At 38.5% G+C, this 16,381-nt stretch overlaps 3 protein-coding genes across 3 annotated transcripts; 2 read left to right on the plus strand and 1 right to left on the minus strand.

The window, feature by feature from the left end:
- Positions 1 to 7: 7 nt before the first annotated feature.
- Positions 8 to 2,371, minus strand: LOC106448834 (dol-P-Glc:Glc(2)Man(9)GlcNAc(2)-PP-Dol alpha-1,2-glucosyltransferase). The gene is made up of 7 exons (XM_013890664.3): positions 2,008 to 2,371; positions 1,577 to 1,913; positions 1,225 to 1,483; positions 1,016 to 1,153; positions 719 to 923; positions 488 to 630; positions 8 to 405 (listed from the first exon to the last, which is right to left on the minus strand). The coding sequence occupies exons 1-7, from the start codon at positions 2,184 to 2,186 to the stop codon at positions 140 to 142; spliced, it is 1,527 nt and encodes a 508-aa protein (XP_013746118.2). The 5' UTR covers positions 2,187 to 2,371; the 3' UTR covers positions 8 to 139.
- An 8,410-nt stretch (positions 2,372 to 10,781) lies between these two features.
- Positions 10,782 to 11,517, plus strand: LOC106443016 (cyclin-dependent protein kinase inhibitor SMR3-like). Its single transcript, XM_013884636.3, has one exon. It carries the CDS (start codon positions 10,927 to 10,929, stop codon positions 11,353 to 11,355), a length of 429 nt encoding a protein of 142 aa, XP_013740090.2. The 5' UTR covers positions 10,782 to 10,926; the 3' UTR covers positions 11,356 to 11,517.
- Positions 11,518 to 11,684: 167 nt separating this feature from the next.
- LOC106448775 (WD repeat-containing protein 44-like) lies at positions 11,685 to 16,051 on the plus strand. The gene is made up of 7 exons (XM_013890619.3): positions 11,685 to 14,229; positions 14,316 to 14,406; positions 14,492 to 14,649; positions 14,732 to 14,783; positions 14,874 to 14,953; positions 15,039 to 15,132; positions 15,224 to 16,051. The coding sequence occupies exons 1-7, from the start codon at positions 12,715 to 12,717 to the stop codon at positions 15,868 to 15,870; spliced, it is 2,637 nt and encodes an 878-aa protein (XP_013746073.2). The 5' UTR covers positions 11,685 to 12,714; the 3' UTR covers positions 15,871 to 16,051.
- The last annotated feature ends 330 nt before the right edge of the window (positions 16,052 to 16,381 follow it).

Below are 16,381 nucleotides of genomic sequence, written 5' to 3' on the forward strand. Positions count from 1 at the left end.
ACTCAAAAGACATGCAAAGCCATTTCATTACTCTGAACATAAATGATGTTTTTTATAACAACAATTACATTATGAACTAACCAGTTTCTAAGGAACCTAACTGTGGTAACATCTAAAGAGCATACACACCTTTATGTCCCTACCAAATAAACCTCTGGACACCATCCTCATGGCTCCACTTGAATGTTCTAAACAAGAACATTCCCATCGTAAACACATTGACACATACAAATATTGTTCCAGTGAGAAGCCAAGTGGCGCAACCGCTGTTTCTGACACAGGACTGAAGCATGAAGATATAAAACGGTATAGTGTAATATCTGAACTCGATCAACGGCGTAGGAACAAGAACTGCACATGTCGCTAAGAAATAGACCAACACCCATATCTTCCTTCGACTTTTCTCTACCGAATATGATAAAGAACCAAAGTCAAATCCACAATTCAAAACAAATAAATCATGCTGCACAAAATGGTTTAGACATACCTAATAAAGATAGGATTGAGAACCAGGAATAGACGTAAACAGGGACTAACATGTACTTCATCAACCAATGTGCGTTGATAATTTTTCTCCATAGATAGAAGGGATAGTGGCGATTATCAGCTAGAAGATAAGGATGAGCCAAGCTGAGGTTTCAGAAAGAAAGAAACAGAGAATGAGAGTTTGTAGTAGAAGAGCTTAGTGTGTTTTGGGAGAGGTATAAAGAAAGTGAACCTGAAAAAGTGTACAGAGGCAAAACCGGCTATGAGAGCGACAAGAGTTAGTAGAAGGCTCAATGGCCTGTTTTGGCGGAGCTCTTGGAGTATATTTCTCAGTTGAGCTACTGAGAAGTGTAGGGGAGCAGTGAAGAGTGCAGAGACGAGGCTGAAATACATTATCTGCGCAAAATGTGGTGAAACTACATGATCCTCTTTTGCACCTGCCATTTTTGAATTTGATGGATTAGTAGTGAAAGAAAACAACATACAGATTCAATCTAAAATGACAACAAAAAAAAAGAAAAATCTATACCTAGGACTATACCGCCGTTCCAGATGATAAAAATACCGAAGGCTACCACAACCACGATGAAAGGGCTAAATGTGACCAAGAGATTCCACTTCATACTCCAACATGTTGAGATTACAGCATAAACATCATAGACTAAGCCTGCATTTGTTTAAAGAACATTTATGCTTGAGAAAAGCAATATAGTTGTCAGACTAATAGCAACAACATACCTGAAGTATCCTCTGTTGAAGAAATAGAATTAGCACGGTCAAAAGGATCCAAGGTGCTATTATCAGGTTTTCTTTTTCTAAGATTTGATCTCAGAGTTGCTTCTTTCCCATCAATGGACTGATGACGCGAGTGTTGATCTACTTTTTCTTTTTGCTTTTGCCTGGGCGAGTCAAGAGTGAAGTCTAAAACACCTGAGCAAGCAACGAACAGCATCCAGACTACATTTGTTTGTCGGATACAAATTGCTAAAGCACCAAACTGCAAGAACAAAAAAAAAAAAAACATCAATAAATTCACAAACGTATTTGTTAATTCAAACAACAAAACAACGAACTGATTCAAATGACTTACAAAAGCACTGAGGAAATATCTTTTCCTCGAACAAGTGAGGTACATGGCGAGAAAAGCTGTTAGAGACGCAACATCTGTGTAGTAGAGGAAAGTGAAGAACCAATGAAGAGGGTAAAGAGACATAACCAAAGCCATAAGAGTCGCTTTTCTATCACTGAGATTCGGGGCCAAGAATCTGATGATCTCAAACACTAGAACTCCACACAATACCGCAAAAACAGCATTAGTGGACCGCAGGACAGACGTAGAACAAGCTTCTGAGAAGGACTGAGAAGTAGCTCCCATCAACAACATTCCTGGAAACAAAGAAGCAACATGTGCTAATGAAAGATAGTACCTGCACACACACACAAAAAAAAAAAAAAAAAAAAACAAAATTTTGAATTAACATTTTTACTTAAAAAAGATTCAAACTTTAAATTGAGCATTACAATCCAGGTGGGGTGGTGATCATAGGATCCCAGCTCCTGAGATTCCCATTGCAGTATTGCTGAGCCTGAGGCACATGGAATATCTCGTCCATGTAGGGATCGGGAACAATGTGGTTGACGATGATCGACATGGGAATCACCCACAAGCTCGTGATTGCTGCAACCGCTATTTTCCCCATTTTTCTATATTCTCCAAAATGAATTGCTGCTCAGATCCGAAGCCACCTAGATACTTACTATTATTTGAGTGGTTAGATCCGCGGATCAATCATGGATCTTCTTGATTTGATCACGATCACAGTAAACTCGGCGAGCTGAAGGCGCTGAGATTCCGATCGACTAGAGAGAGAAGGATGAGTCAATGAAAGTCAACACGTTACTAGATTTATTTGGGCTTTTGCTAGTTCTATGGCTAAAGCCCAAATAAGCTGGGGACCATTAAGCTCTGAATCTATTATATAACAATTTTTTTGAGCAAATTTTTGACAAAGTACTGTATGTAGCTTCAATTATACTACTATACCCAGTATTAAAGTTTTTGAATATTACAAAAATGGGTAGCCATTATTAGAGGGGAACAAGACTAAGCATGTCCTCCTCCTATACAAGTGGACAAGAAAGTTGTCTGGTGGCCTTGAGAATATACACTGCAAAGTGACTTTTATCAAAAGACGAGGGAATCCCAAATGAATTAAAGCTTTTAAGATTGAAAGCACTTAAGCTGAGTCTCTGACCCAGATCCCAAATCATTATCTAATTCAATACTACTTTATATGTTTTCACTTCAATTTTATTTATTATACTACTTTTGAGCTAGTTGTTTCTGTTTTGTTTACAATTGGAGAACTAGATTGACATATAGTTTAGCTCTAAAACATAATCATTAGTTCACATGCTTAATTGCTATACAAACTCTTAAGAGATTCCTATTGTTTGTAACATCAAATATCAGTTTCTTAAAACTGCCAGAACTTTATTTAGCGAATCAACCCGGCAAATGTAAATCTTGAATACCAATAACAACGATAATCAAAAACCCGAGAAATATGAAACAACTTCAATTAATACGTAACTAAAGATTCAATGCGGAACAGTTTGGAAATTAGAACTTTGCTAAATGGAGTAATTTCCTCAGTATATTACTTAAAATAATTATTTGATAGAGAGGGTTTTAAAATAACTCGTTGATATATGTGATGATGATTCTATTTCTATTTCACGAAATTGTGATTCTTTTCATATTGTTTAAATTAATGGGAAAACATGTTAGTAGTTTATGTTTGCAACTCTCTCTCTCATGACTGTATACTATATAGTGATCATATAAGTTTTTATTTTAACTTAATAACTTCTACTCTCAGTTCCCATTAAAATTTAAGCCTTATTAAGATGATCATTAGATGGCGTGGGTAGAACCAAGAAAAAGAGATGGTCCCAAAATTTGCATGTGAAATTTGATTCAAATATGTCTAAGCACACCAGCTTTGCTATATAAAAAAAGAGAGAACCCACCTTTTTATAGTTCTATGTATAATGTAACTGGATGGATTGTTACTAATACTCGAGTTGGATATCTTAGCACACATCAAGTCTTATTTTAGCTTTTAGGTGAACGACAAATGTAAAAACGAAAAATGTTTAGTATATTGCTTTGGAATAGTTTGTATATTTCTATTTCACGAAATTGTGATTCTTTTCATATTGTTTAAATTAATGGGAAAGCATGTTAGTAGTTTATGTTTGCAACTCTCTCTCTCTCATGACTGTATACTATATAGTGATCATATAAGTTTTTATTTTAACTTAATAACTTCTACTCTCAGTTCCCATTAAAATTTAAGCCTTATTAAGATAGAAAAATAAGCTAATAACAAAACTCGAAAGATGGAGGACATGATGATCAACCATGTGCGTAGCCACTGAGACCACCTGTCTTATTTCCCACCACAAGTCTTAGCCAATCTTTCATTATCCCTCGTTAAATCAATTGATCTACTAACTTATAATCCATACATAACACAATATCATAACTTACATATTGTTCATAATTTATTATAATTATGGAGTGTGACGTTGTTGGCCGTCGTTTAGAGAGGTGTAGCAAGTAGTGAACAAAAAAAAGAGAGAGAGGTGTGGCAAGTTTACCAAATCTATAGTGGTTCAAATTTTGGATGAGGAATCCAAAGTTATGGTTTTCAACTAGTATAAAAATGAATTTAATTTAGGGTTTTCTGCAAAAAAACCCTCAATGTGATTTTTTTTTGCAAATTAATCCGCGAACACAAAAACCCACGGGTCAACCCTCCAAGTGCCAGTCAAACCGCAGTATAACCCTCGGCCGTATTTATGTGTATTTGACTGTGTATAATTTTAACATTTTTTCAATACTAGATCGTTTTGGCGCTAATTTTTTAATGAAAAAAATTTGTTAAACTCGTGGTTTGAAATTTGAACCTTAAATACCATGTGCATGCTATATAACCATCTCGGCCAACAAATATATTTGTTTACTTAACAAACGCAATTATATAGATTTCTAAAATGAAATGATCTTGTTTTTCTCGGACATGGGAGCTTGCGTAAATGCACAATGAAGGTGGGGTTCAACAAATTTTTTTCATTAAAAAATTAGCGCCAAAACGACCTAATATTGAAAAAATGTTAAAATTATACACAGTCAAATACACATAAATATGGCCGAGGGTTATATCGCGGTTTGACTGGCACTTGGAGGGTTGACCCGTGGGTTTTTGAGTTCGCGGATTAATTTGCAAAAAAAAAACCACATTGAGGGTTTTTTTGCAGAAAACCCTTTAATTTATAAAGAGAGTCTCATATATATTTCAATTTTTATGATAACAACAACACCAACAATATTAATTTAAAATTGAGTGTCACTATATTTTTGTCAAAAGTGTGTATTTGTATCACTTGTTTTTCTATATATGTTTGTAAACTTTGTTTTTCATATTTCAATCTCAGCATAACATCTTTACAAAGTTATTTAGAGTTAAACCATCATTTCTGTTCTGAATGTTATGCACAATTTTCTCTAAATATAAATAAAATATAAATATTACTTCATCTGTTTTTTAATGATAGATATTTTAGAAAAAATTTTGTTTCACAAAGATGTATTTTTTGTGTTTTCTATGAAAAATTGTAAACTTCAAAAAAATTAATTGATTTTAGTGAATTACTATTGGTTAAAAGTTATTGAAAATTGAAAACTACAGAAAATAATACATTTATAATAGTAGTTTAATGTGTTTTTTTAATAAGTGTGAAAATAGTTAAAAGTCGTGGATTGGAGGGAGTATTAACTTTCTCGTGTTTGATACTCAGAAGGAACAATGACAAGTTGACAAGTATCAGCAATTTAATTAGTTAAGAAGTCAATAATTAGTAGGTGCTTCATTGCTTGCGTGCACGATAAAGGAAGCAGGGAGACAATTATTTCCATTTTTTCACGATGTCAATTTTTTCTTCTTCACGATATCGGCCAAAAAAATTTGTTGACATCGTCTGACAATGAGCATGAGAAACTAAACATATAAGTTTTTTTTTGTCGTAAACATAAAAGTTCAAAATATATCTCGAGGTCCCATGCAAGGCAAAGGCACGTGCGTCTGATTTGCATCAAAGTTTGTGGAGACATTATTTACCTTTTAGTTTCCGATCAATATTCATTTTATTTTCGTTTAATTAAAATTCCGTAATAAATTCTAAAAATACAATAATGCAAAAATCCTCAAGTCAAAGTAGAAGAAAGAGGGATGCTTTTCCTTAATAAACAAGACTAATCAAAATCATCATTATCTTTTTTACCAAAAATTATCGAGAAAATTGCATGTCTTCGTTTTAAAAAAAAAATTGCATGTCTTATATATACCTTCTAAAGAATCTAAGCAGTATTGATGTATGAGTAGCAAAACTAACAACTATGTGAAAGTTTTATATATTGCATGCAAATATTTTTATTAGTGATTTGATAAACTTCAATATATAAAACTATTAAAATTCTTCATATTCTCTTCGCTAATGTATATAAACATGATCTAAGAAAAGGATTGATTTAAAATATTTTGTTGTTGGAAAATCTTACATTATCTTAATATGGTTGTTTTGAACTTTTGGCATATATGGATACATATATGTTGCACCGAAAGCTTAGATTCTAAGAATTTAATTGTGGTGGTTTAGTGATCAATTAATTGAAAGAATATATCCAAAGATATTCTTATTCTGTTTGAATCAGTTCCTGTAATATAGGAAGATTATACTCACTTGTAAACAGACTGTCCTATATATGGCTTTGTATCGATAATCAATAGAACAGAGAAACTTTCCCAACTTTCATGGTATCAGAGCATTTCTGATCCATCACTCTGATTTTTTTTTTTACGTTATCCACCAACTGCTTCTTCTTCTTCAATCTGTCTTCATGGCAAACGTTGAAAGAGCTTTTGGGGTAACAAATATCAAACATCACATACCTTTGGTATTGGATCTGGATGTCTTCAATTACGACGCCTGGAGGGAGCTCTTCCTCACTCACTGTCTCACGTTCGATGTGCTCGGACATGTTGACGGCACTGCCACTCCAACCGACGACGACGACATTCAATGGAAGAAACGCGACGGCTTGGTTAAGCTTTGGATCTACGGAACCTTGGCTCCACCACTGTTCAAGTCCTCTTTCAAAACGGGTGGATCTGCGAGAGAAGTCTGGCTCCGCATAGAAAACCAGTTCCGTAACAACAAAGAGTCACGAGCAATCCAACTTGATAATGACCTGCGTACTCAGGATATTGGGGACAAGACCGTTCGAGATTACTCTCAAGGTCTTAAGTCCATCGCGGATCTTCTGGAGAATGTTGAAGCTCCAGTGACTGATAGAACCCTTGTCATGTACATGCTCAATGGGTTAAATGAGAAGTTTGATAATATTATCAATGTCATCAAACATCAAAAACCATTTCCGACCTTTGAAGAAGCTCGCAATATGCTTGAGCTGGAGGAGACCAGACTAAAGAAGCCACATCGCGCATCAGCAACACACACTGACACGCCATCGTCATCAACTGCTCTGATTGCTGCAGTAAGTGAAACAAAACCCACGGAGAACCAACGACAACATTCACGACAAAACAACAGAGGCAATCGTCGCGGAGGCAGAGGAAGAGGAAGATACAACAACAACCAGCAGAGAGCCTATTATGGCAACTGGAACCCGATGCCGTACAACAACTGGAACGGTCCATACAATCAGTGGCAACAACAGTTTCCACCTCAATGGAACAATTACTCAACAGGATCGCAACAACGTCAATTCACACCGCGACCACAACAACATGAGGGGAACATGGTTGACAACATGTATCAACCAACGAGAGACTTTGCAGAAGCGTTCAACACCATGTCGCTAACAGAACCATCTGCGAACTGGTACATGGACTCAGGGGCATCCTCTCATCTTGCCTCCACGGCAGGTAACCTTCAATCTGTTTTTAAATTGAACACTGGAAACTCAGTTGTTGTAGGAAACGGTTCAACCATTCCCATTCAATATTCGGGTAACACCCTGATCTCATCAGACACTCGTCCTCTTGCTCTTAAAAATGTTCTTGTTGCTCCGAAAATTGTTAAGAATCTCATATCTGTTCGTAAATTCACGAAAGATAACTGGTGTACCGTGGAATTTGATCCTTTTGGTTTTACTGTGAAGGATCTTCAGTCTCGGAAAACACACCTCCGCAGTGACAGCTCCGGTGACCTCTATCCCATTCCACCGGATCTTCCGACTCATCACCACTGTGCTTTTATCGCTGAACCACCTTCCTTGTGGCACAAGCGACTCGCTCATGCTAATAATGAAACTTTGAAATCTCTTGTTTCTTCATCTCTTTTATCTTGTAATAAAGACACCATACCTTTGTGTCATGCTTGTCAGTTGGGTAAACACATCAAACTTCCTTTTTCAGTTTCAAATAACAAAAGCATTATGCCATTTGATCTAATTCATTCAGATCTTTGGACTTCACCTGTTCCGAGCATGAGCGGTATCAAGTATTACGTACTCTTCCTTGACGATTTCAGTCACTACTTATGGGTTTATCCTCTACGTCGAAAGAGTGAAGTGTTTTCCAAATTTTTACACTTCCATTCGTATGTCAAAAACCAGTTTAAAACTACTATAAAAGCTCTTCAGTGTGATAATGGTGGTGAGTATAATAACAAACAATTCTTACAATTCTTCTCTGAACAGGGAATTGTTTTCAGGTTCTCTTGTCCTCACACCTCTCAACAAAATGGAAAGGCTGAGAGAATGATAAGAACCATCAACAATGCTATTCGATGTCTCTTGTTTCAAGCTAAAATGTCTCCTACCTTCTGGGCCGAAGCACTTCATGCTGCTGCTCATATTTTGAACATTTTGCCTTCTTCAGCTATTGATCATAAAAGTCCTCATTTGCTTCTCTTTGGTAACACTCCTACGTACACACACCTTCGTGTATTCGGATGCCTGTGCTTTCCCAATGTCAATTACTCCAATCTCTCAAAGCTTTCACCTAGATCAACACCTTGTCTTTTCCTTGGCTATCCAACCAACCACAGAGTATATCGATGCCTTGATCTCAAAACCAAGCGCATCTTTCTATCTCGACATGTTGTCTTCGATGAATCTACCTTCCCTTGTGCTCAAATTCATACTCCGAGTACGAAACCATATCACTTCTTGGAAGGTACAGATACCATTTCTCCTCTGTTTCGATCTATTCTTATCAACTCAACTCCTCCACCAATGGACAACCCTGTTGCTCCAGCGGCTACTTCTGAAACACAGGTGCCAAACACTGTATCTCCACCTCCAAATGTTCTGCCTGTCACTGCGGCTCCAACGAGAATGACTACAAGAGGTCAAGCAGGTATTGTCAAACCTAAAAAGATATTTTCCCTCTTGACCTCCTCAATATCTCGGCTTCCATCTTCACCACAAAAAGCCCTTCTTGATCCAAATTGGAACCCCTCAATGACTGAAGAGTACAGTGCTCAAATTAAAAATAAGACATGGAGGTTAGTTCCAAAACCATACAATGCTAATGTGATTAACTCTATATGGTTGTACAAGTACAAATATGATGCAGATGGAAACCTAAGGAGCCACAAATCTCGCTTGGTTGCCAATGGAAAGACGCAAGAAGAAGGAATAGACTATGATGAGACCTTCAGCCCTGTTGTGAAACCGGCAACAATAAGATCAGTGTTAGATATTGCACTAAGAAATGGTTGGGAGATGAAGCAACTGGATGTTAAGAACGCTTTCTTACATGGAACTATCTCAGAGGACATATACATGCATCAACCGCCTGGATTCGTTGACAAAGATCACCCACATTACGTCTGCAAACTCGAGAAAGCCTTGTACGGCCTCAAGCAAGCACCCAGGGCCTGGAATTCTCGCTTTAGCACCTACCTACAACAACTGGGATTCGTCACCACCAAGTCTGATGCCTCGCTCTTTGTCTACAAGCAACAAGGTCAACTAGCCTATCTGTTATTATATGTTGACGACATCATCTTAACAGGATCAAGCAAACAGCTCCTACACAACATCACAATGAAGCTGAAATCTGAATTCCCGATGACAGACATGGGTACGCTTGGTTACTTTCTAGGCATTAAAGTTGATCACAACAAAGCGGGGATCTTCCTATCGCAAAAACAATACGCGTTGGATATCATACAACGTGCTGGCATGAAAGACTGCAAGCCACTGTCAACACCAGCAGACGTAAACTCCAAGCTAGCGGCTGAAGCAGGAGATAAGATAGCAGATCCAAAACAATACAGGAGTCTTGCGGGTGCATTGCAGTACTTGACGTTTACCAGACCTGACATTGCGTATGCAGTACAACAAGTCTGCTTGTTCATGCACGACCCTCGTCAATCTCACCTCCATGCCCTGAAAAGAATCATACGCCATGTCCAGGGAACCGCAGCCTTCGGACTCCAGATGTACAAGTCTTCCTCCAACGCCATAACAGCATACTCTGATGCAGACTGGGCTGGCTGTCCAGACACAAGAAGATCAACTTCAGGATACTGCGTATACATTGGTGACAACCTGATCTCATGGTCTTCTAAACGACAGCAAACAGTCTCACGATCCAGCGCAGAGGCAGAGTATCGTGGCGTGGCTAACACGGTTGCAGAATCATGTTGGATTCGCAATCTACTCCTTGAACTCCATCAACCTGTTTCCAAAGCAACACTAGTCTTCTGTGATAACATCAGCTCAGTCTACTTATCATCCAACCCCGTCAAGCATCAACGAACAAAACATGTTGAACTTGATCTTCACTTCGTTCGGGAGAAAGTAGCCATAGGACAAGTCAGAGTCCTTCATGTACCATCGGCTCATCAATATGCCGACATATTCACGAAGGGCCTACCTTCCTCACTTTTCATCGCTTTTCGGTCCAGTCTAACCGTCAAAGACATCAACGCTTACACTGAGGGAGGGTGAAAGAATATATCCAAAGATATTCTTATTCTGTTTGAATCAGTTCCTGTAATATAGGAAGATTATACTCACTTGTAAACAGACTGTCCTATATATGGCTTTGTATCGATAATCAATAGAACAGAGAAACTTTCCCAACTTTCATTAATTGCCTGTAAGTTTAACAAAATATGTTGATTTGTCATTAGCAGTTTTATTTCTAGCTTCATGCAAAAATTCGCATAGCGATAGCATGATATACTTGCGTTATTATGTGTGTACATAATAATGAGAATATAATATACTACTAATTAAGAAAATCAAGTAAATTAGCTTTCAGCCCCAAAAAATCAAATAAAATAAAGTTTTTTCTGTATCCCGCCACTTGGGAGACAGATCACTAGTTAGTTGAAATGGTGGCTTTCAAGTTTCGGATCCAACGCACGTTATCTTTCCTTTCTCTCTCTCTCCCTTCTCTCTCTTCTATCTCTTTCTCTAAAATTCTCCTAATGGCAGAGATCAGCTGCGTCAAGGAGATTCAAGAAGAAGACGTAGATAAGAACCGGTTACTGACTCGACCAGAATTGGATGTTACAGATCACAAAGAGCAAACGGTCAACGAAGAGGATGGATGCAAAACTCCAACATCATCCCCTCACAAGATTCCAGCGGCGTTATGCCCACCAGCTCCAAGGAAACCGAAGCCAAACCGATCTTCCGGGATGAAAAGAAAATTAACGTCGGTTCATGTTGTTAACCGTATACCCATTGATCTGAGCCCTGAGATCGAGATGTTCTTTGAGGAGTTAGACCGCAGGATCAAGAAGTCACGGAAACAATAATAAGACGACCAAGATTACTGGTCCTTTCTAATGTATGACTGTGTAGTGGTAATTGATCCTTTAAATCTTTCCTTCATTTTCTATTTTTTTTATCATTTCTGTATAATATAAGTGACATGCTGATAACAATAAAACTATGATGATAAAGCCGCAATCTCATTATATCATAGTTTTTCAGCAGTAATTTACGTTTCAATAACCTCTTTGATTTTTTTCTTAATATTTACAGATGGTGTAGAAACAGAAAGTACTATTTTTGATATTTTATTAATAATTAACTTAGTGAAAACAAACCATACAATCTTATAAGAAGTTAATTTGCCTTTCTAGTAAATTAAAATTTAATAAGAAAAGCATGAATCCATAAATATTTGAAAAGTTTGAAAACAGAATATATATCTGAAATGACCTATTCACAAAATATTATCTTAGGGTATTACTAGGCTTTGTTGCTGATTAATTAACACCATGCACGAGGATTCAATACACCAAAAACACATTCATATATGTTTACAACAAGGGGTTCGCCCAAAAAACTTGAGTATATATTTGGTAATCTGTATCATGTCATTTTATATATATTGCCTAATTCAGATTTTATTAGACTGTTTTTTATAACATATATATTTAAAATGTGTTTTTTAATAAAATTGAAATTTTATGTATTACCAAGGTTCACATTTTCATCATATCCGATAACATAAATCTATATTATACCATATTGTAATTATATACCTATTATTTAGCTAATCAGTCTTTAGAAGAAGAGAAAAAACATCCTTCGTTATGGATCATGCTTCCTTCTTTGCGTACACCTTGTTATGATCGATGATTTGATCAATATTGTATACTTTAATCTATGTGTATGTGTGTGCCGTTAATGTTTACGTGGTTAAGTTACACATCAACCAAGAAGAATGAATTTATAAAAATATAATAATTAGATAGTTATACATATATTCTTCTACTTTCATGAATGAAAATATCAGACTGTCCTGAACAGAATAATACATGAGCATTAGTCAAAAGAAATCATTTGTTTAGCTCGCTCATAAGCCAGCCAAAATGGCCAAAACCTTACAACAATACTAGTCAAACATCTAATTATGGAAATGTTTACAAAATGGGCCGATATGAAAAAGTAAAGCTCATGGGCTTTAACACGGGCTACTTCTCGAATCTGCATAAATATACAGACGAGTTGTGGATCGTCGGATCATGAGAGATCACGGATCCGCCGTTGATAATGTTAGGGGATCCCTTGATTCTCTCCGCTCAGCTTCTCTCTCTCTCTCTCCCTCCAAAACAATCACACAGTTTGAATTTCAATCTGGAAATTTCTGAAACCGATGTATAGCTATGGCGAATCTAAGCGGCGCAAGTGGGAGATTGGAACGGAAGAAGACAATGGCGATGAATTGGGCGGGGTTAGGCGAGGTTGAAGACGACGACGATCGCTTCTTCGAGAGCTCTAACCGTATCTCCACCGTCGTGCCTATCGATTTGGCATCTTCTTCTGACGAGGAGGAAAGCGAGTTCGATGATTGCCGGATCTCATTTTCTTCATCCGCCGCTCGTCCTGCTCCCGAGCCGGTTACGTCGCCGGATTTCGATATCTGGATGTCGGCGCCGGGATCCATCACGGAGCGCCGTCGTAGGCTCCGCGATGGAATGGGGCTCGAGTCGAAGAAGAGCATGCTCGGATCTATCTCGATCCAGCGCATCAGCAAACCCACGGCGATTGAGATCGTCGGAGGAAGCGTTATGGAAGAGAAGGTTGCGGAGGAGCCGGATCATAATAATCCTCCTCCGTTGGATCAACGATATCCGCCGATGTCGGTTTTGATCGTACGGTCCAGATCCGAATCCGATATCGAATCGACTTCCGCTGAGAAAATACGAAAAGAGGAAATGTTAGGGAAAACGTCGAAATCGCGTCTGACGAGAACCGCGTCTGCGATTGGAGCTCCGCGCGCGAGAGTCTCGCCGCCGAACGCGCCCAAACGCAGCGGCGCGAAGAAGCTCTCTACGGTAGTTTCCAATACTCAGTTCAGCGCCTTCTTCCTGATAAAGAATCTCGATACTGGCAAAGAGTTCATAGTGAAGGAGTACGGCGAGAACGGAGCGTGGAACCGTCTCAGCGATCTTCAAACAGGAAAGCAGCTGACGATGGAGGAGTTTGAGAAGAGCGTTGGATTCTCGTCTATCGTTAAGGACCTTATGCGGCGAGATAATGCGAACTCCGCCATTGATTTGAGTAAACTCAATTCCTATGTGTCGAAGAGCTTGAGGGAAAGCAAGAAGAGAGGTGCTGCTTTTCTAAAGAACATAAAGGGCGTTGCTCATTCGATGAGCTCTAAGGCTCCTCCAGAGAAAGAGAAAGAGAAAGATCCTAATGTTAGTAGTCTGAGAGTGGTGGACCAACACCAACAGCAGGAGAAGAACAACGACGAGACAAATCAATGGGTGAAGGTGAGGCATTCAGGGAAGTCTCACAAAGAGCTCAGCGCTTTGCATTTGTGCCAAGAGATTGAAGCTCATCAAGGAGCTATCTGGACTATGAAGTTTAGTCCTGACTCGCATTTGTTGGCTAGTGGAGGGGAGGATTGTGCTATTCATGTGTGGGAGGTCCAGGAATGTGAGATCTTGTCAACGAATGAGAGCAGCTTGACACCCATTCAAGAAGGTGATGATGCAGCAGAAGTGCCACCGGAAAAGAAGAAAAAGGGGAAAGCTCCATCGATTAGAAAAGGAAATCAGATCCCAGATTATGTCCATGCGCCTGAAACCGTCTTCTCATTATCAGATAAACCCATATGCAGTTTCACTGGCCATTTGGATGATGTTCTGGACTTGTCCTGGTCTCGGTCACAGGTTAGTTTATGTTCCTTTCTTCCCAACATTGATGCAATCATACATGAATTGCTATTTGACGAACTTAACCATGCCTTCTCATGCAGCTATTGCTTTCATCTTCCAAGGACAAAACCGTGCGGTTATGGGATATCGAAACTCAAAGCTGTCTAAAACTCTTTGCCCACAATGACTATGGTGAGGAAAGAAATGTCGCTTGATACTCATAATGCTAATTTTCATGTTGTTCTCGGAGATTCATGCCTTACTCTCTGGTTTTCAGTTACTTGCGTACAATTTAATCCATTGGATGAAGATTACTTCATAAGTGGCTCACTTGATGCCAAGATCCGTATATGGAACATATCGAATCGTCAAGTAGTGGAGTGGACTGATCTAAATGAAATGGTTACTGCTGTTTGTTACACTCCTGATGGTCAGGTACATGATTCTCTTCACTTAACAATCATATACTTGGAATCGACCACCTCGGATTGATATCTATATGCTCTTTGGTACGTAGGCTGCATTTGTTGGTTCACATAAAGGGAATTGTCGGCTTTACAGTGCAGAAGGTATATTGGCTAAGAACTTAATCTATTCTGTGACTATGTTTAGTTATTAACCTTATACTCTTAATAAATTTTCTTATATTAATTGATCAGATTGCAAGCTGGAGCAAACAAACCATATTGATCTGCAAAACAAAAAGAAAGCTCAAGCTAAAAAGATCACAGCTTTCCAGGTTTCACCCTCTTTTCTTTTAGACGTTTCGTTTGTTGGCTTTCATCAGAGAGGATTAGTACTTACCTTTGAGTTTGCATGAACAGTTTTCGCCGATTAATCCGTCAGAAGTGCTTGTAACGTCTGCTGATTCACGTATTCGGGTTCTTGACGGTACTGAACTTGTTCAAAAATTCAGAGGTATGTAGCTGAAACAACTCATTTGTCTCTCTGCCTTTGATCTCTCACAGTAAATATTTTAAAAATCTTGTATTGTTCAATAAACCTGCAGGTTTCAAAAACACATGTAGCCAAATGACAGCATCTTACACACTAGATGCCAAACACATTGTCTGCGCAAGCGAAGACTCACAGGTTTACATGTGGAAACACGAGGAGCCACGAGTAGGACTAACCGGTAGAAAAACCATCGCCATGTGTACTTCTTTCGAAACCTTCCCTTGCAAAGACGTCTCCGTGGCAATACCTTGGCATGGCGTTGTTAAAGGAGAACCACCACCCGCACAAACCCAACCGAAGAAAAACCCCAAGAAACCCTCAACCACTACTACACAAGAAAACGCAACCGCAGGTAAAAAATCCGGCCTCCCACCGTTACCTAAGAAAAACAACGACAACACGGAGAGTGTAGCAACAGAAGAACATCAAGAAGATGAACCCACGACACAAGTTCCGCAAAACGAAACAGAGAACATTGCTGGAGAGACAATAAAGCCAGGGGATTCGCCTTCTATATCGATCTCATCTCGGATATCTTCATGGTCTTGGTTTGATGGTAGCGGCAGTCATGGAACTCATTTGGCTCAACCAACGGCTTGGGGAATGGTGATCGTTACAGCCACGATCGGTGGTCAAATCCGGGCTTACCAGAACTTCGGTTTGCCACGCAGAGTCAGTCGTCAGGGCTCTCTGTTTTGACGCAGTGTACATGCATACTTACGTCTATTTATAGCTCCTAAGAAGTTCTTGTATAGTCTATTGAGTTTAACATGTAATATTGTATAGTCACATATCAAAGAGGAAAACTTGGTATAACAAAATTATTGAGTCTATGAAAACCCATGGCATAGGGTTCTAACAAAATTTGATGCCATTACCCAAGTTCGACGCTCTGTTTCTTCCAACAACACTTTTTTTTTTTTGTTTTGTTTCCAGAGTTGTTGCCTATATTTCTTTGGATAGTTTTTTTTTTAACGTCTGATTAATTATGTTATTACAACTATGAGAAATATTACATAGACTATTTTACAGCCGACAATTCTACCATTATATGAGAATGCACGTCGGACTGCATCACTCTGAGCCGCCCTATGAGATCCATGTTCGATGATACGCCTTTGCACCATGGTTTGCTTCCACGTTTCTTTGGATAGTCTCTGTAGCAAAGATGATTAAAAGTTAAAAAACGAAAACCATTTTGAGCCACTTG

This window comes from Brassica napus, chromosome C3 (assembly GCF_020379485.1).
Source record: "Brassica napus cultivar Da-Ae chromosome C3, Da-Ae, whole genome shotgun sequence".
In the NCBI taxonomy this organism is placed as follows: Eukaryota; Viridiplantae; Streptophyta; class Magnoliopsida; order Brassicales; family Brassicaceae; genus Brassica; species Brassica napus.

Excerpts from the sequence above, each read along its gene's own strand:
- LOC106443016 (XM_013884636.3), top strand. The coding sequence starts at position 10,927 with ATGGTGGCTTTCAAGTTTCGGATCCAACGCACGTTATCTTTCCTTTCT.
- LOC106448834 (XM_013890664.3), bottom strand. The coding sequence starts at position 2,186 with ATGGGGAAAATAGCGGTTGCAGCAATCACGAGCTTGTGGGTGATTCCC. Across the intron at positions 1,914-2,007 it reads ATCACCACCCCACCTGGATT|GTACTATCTTTCATTAGCAC; the intron begins GTAATGCTCAAT and ends GTGTGTGTGCAG. Across the intron at positions 924-1,015 it reads GAACGGCGGTATAGTCCTAG|GTGCAAAAGAGGATCATGTA; the intron begins GTATAGATTTTT and ends CAAAAATGGCAG.
- LOC106448775 (XM_013890619.3), top strand. The coding sequence starts at position 12,715 with ATGGCGAATCTAAGCGGCGCAAGTGGGAGATTGGAACGGAAGAAGACA. Across the intron at positions 14,650-14,731 it reads GTTACACTCCTGATGGTCAG|GCTGCATTTGTTGGTTCACA; the intron begins GTACATGATTCT and ends TTTGGTACGTAG. Across the intron at positions 15,133-15,223 it reads ACTTGTTCAAAAATTCAGAG|GTTTCAAAAACACATGTAGC; the intron begins GTATGTAGCTGA and ends ATAAACCTGCAG.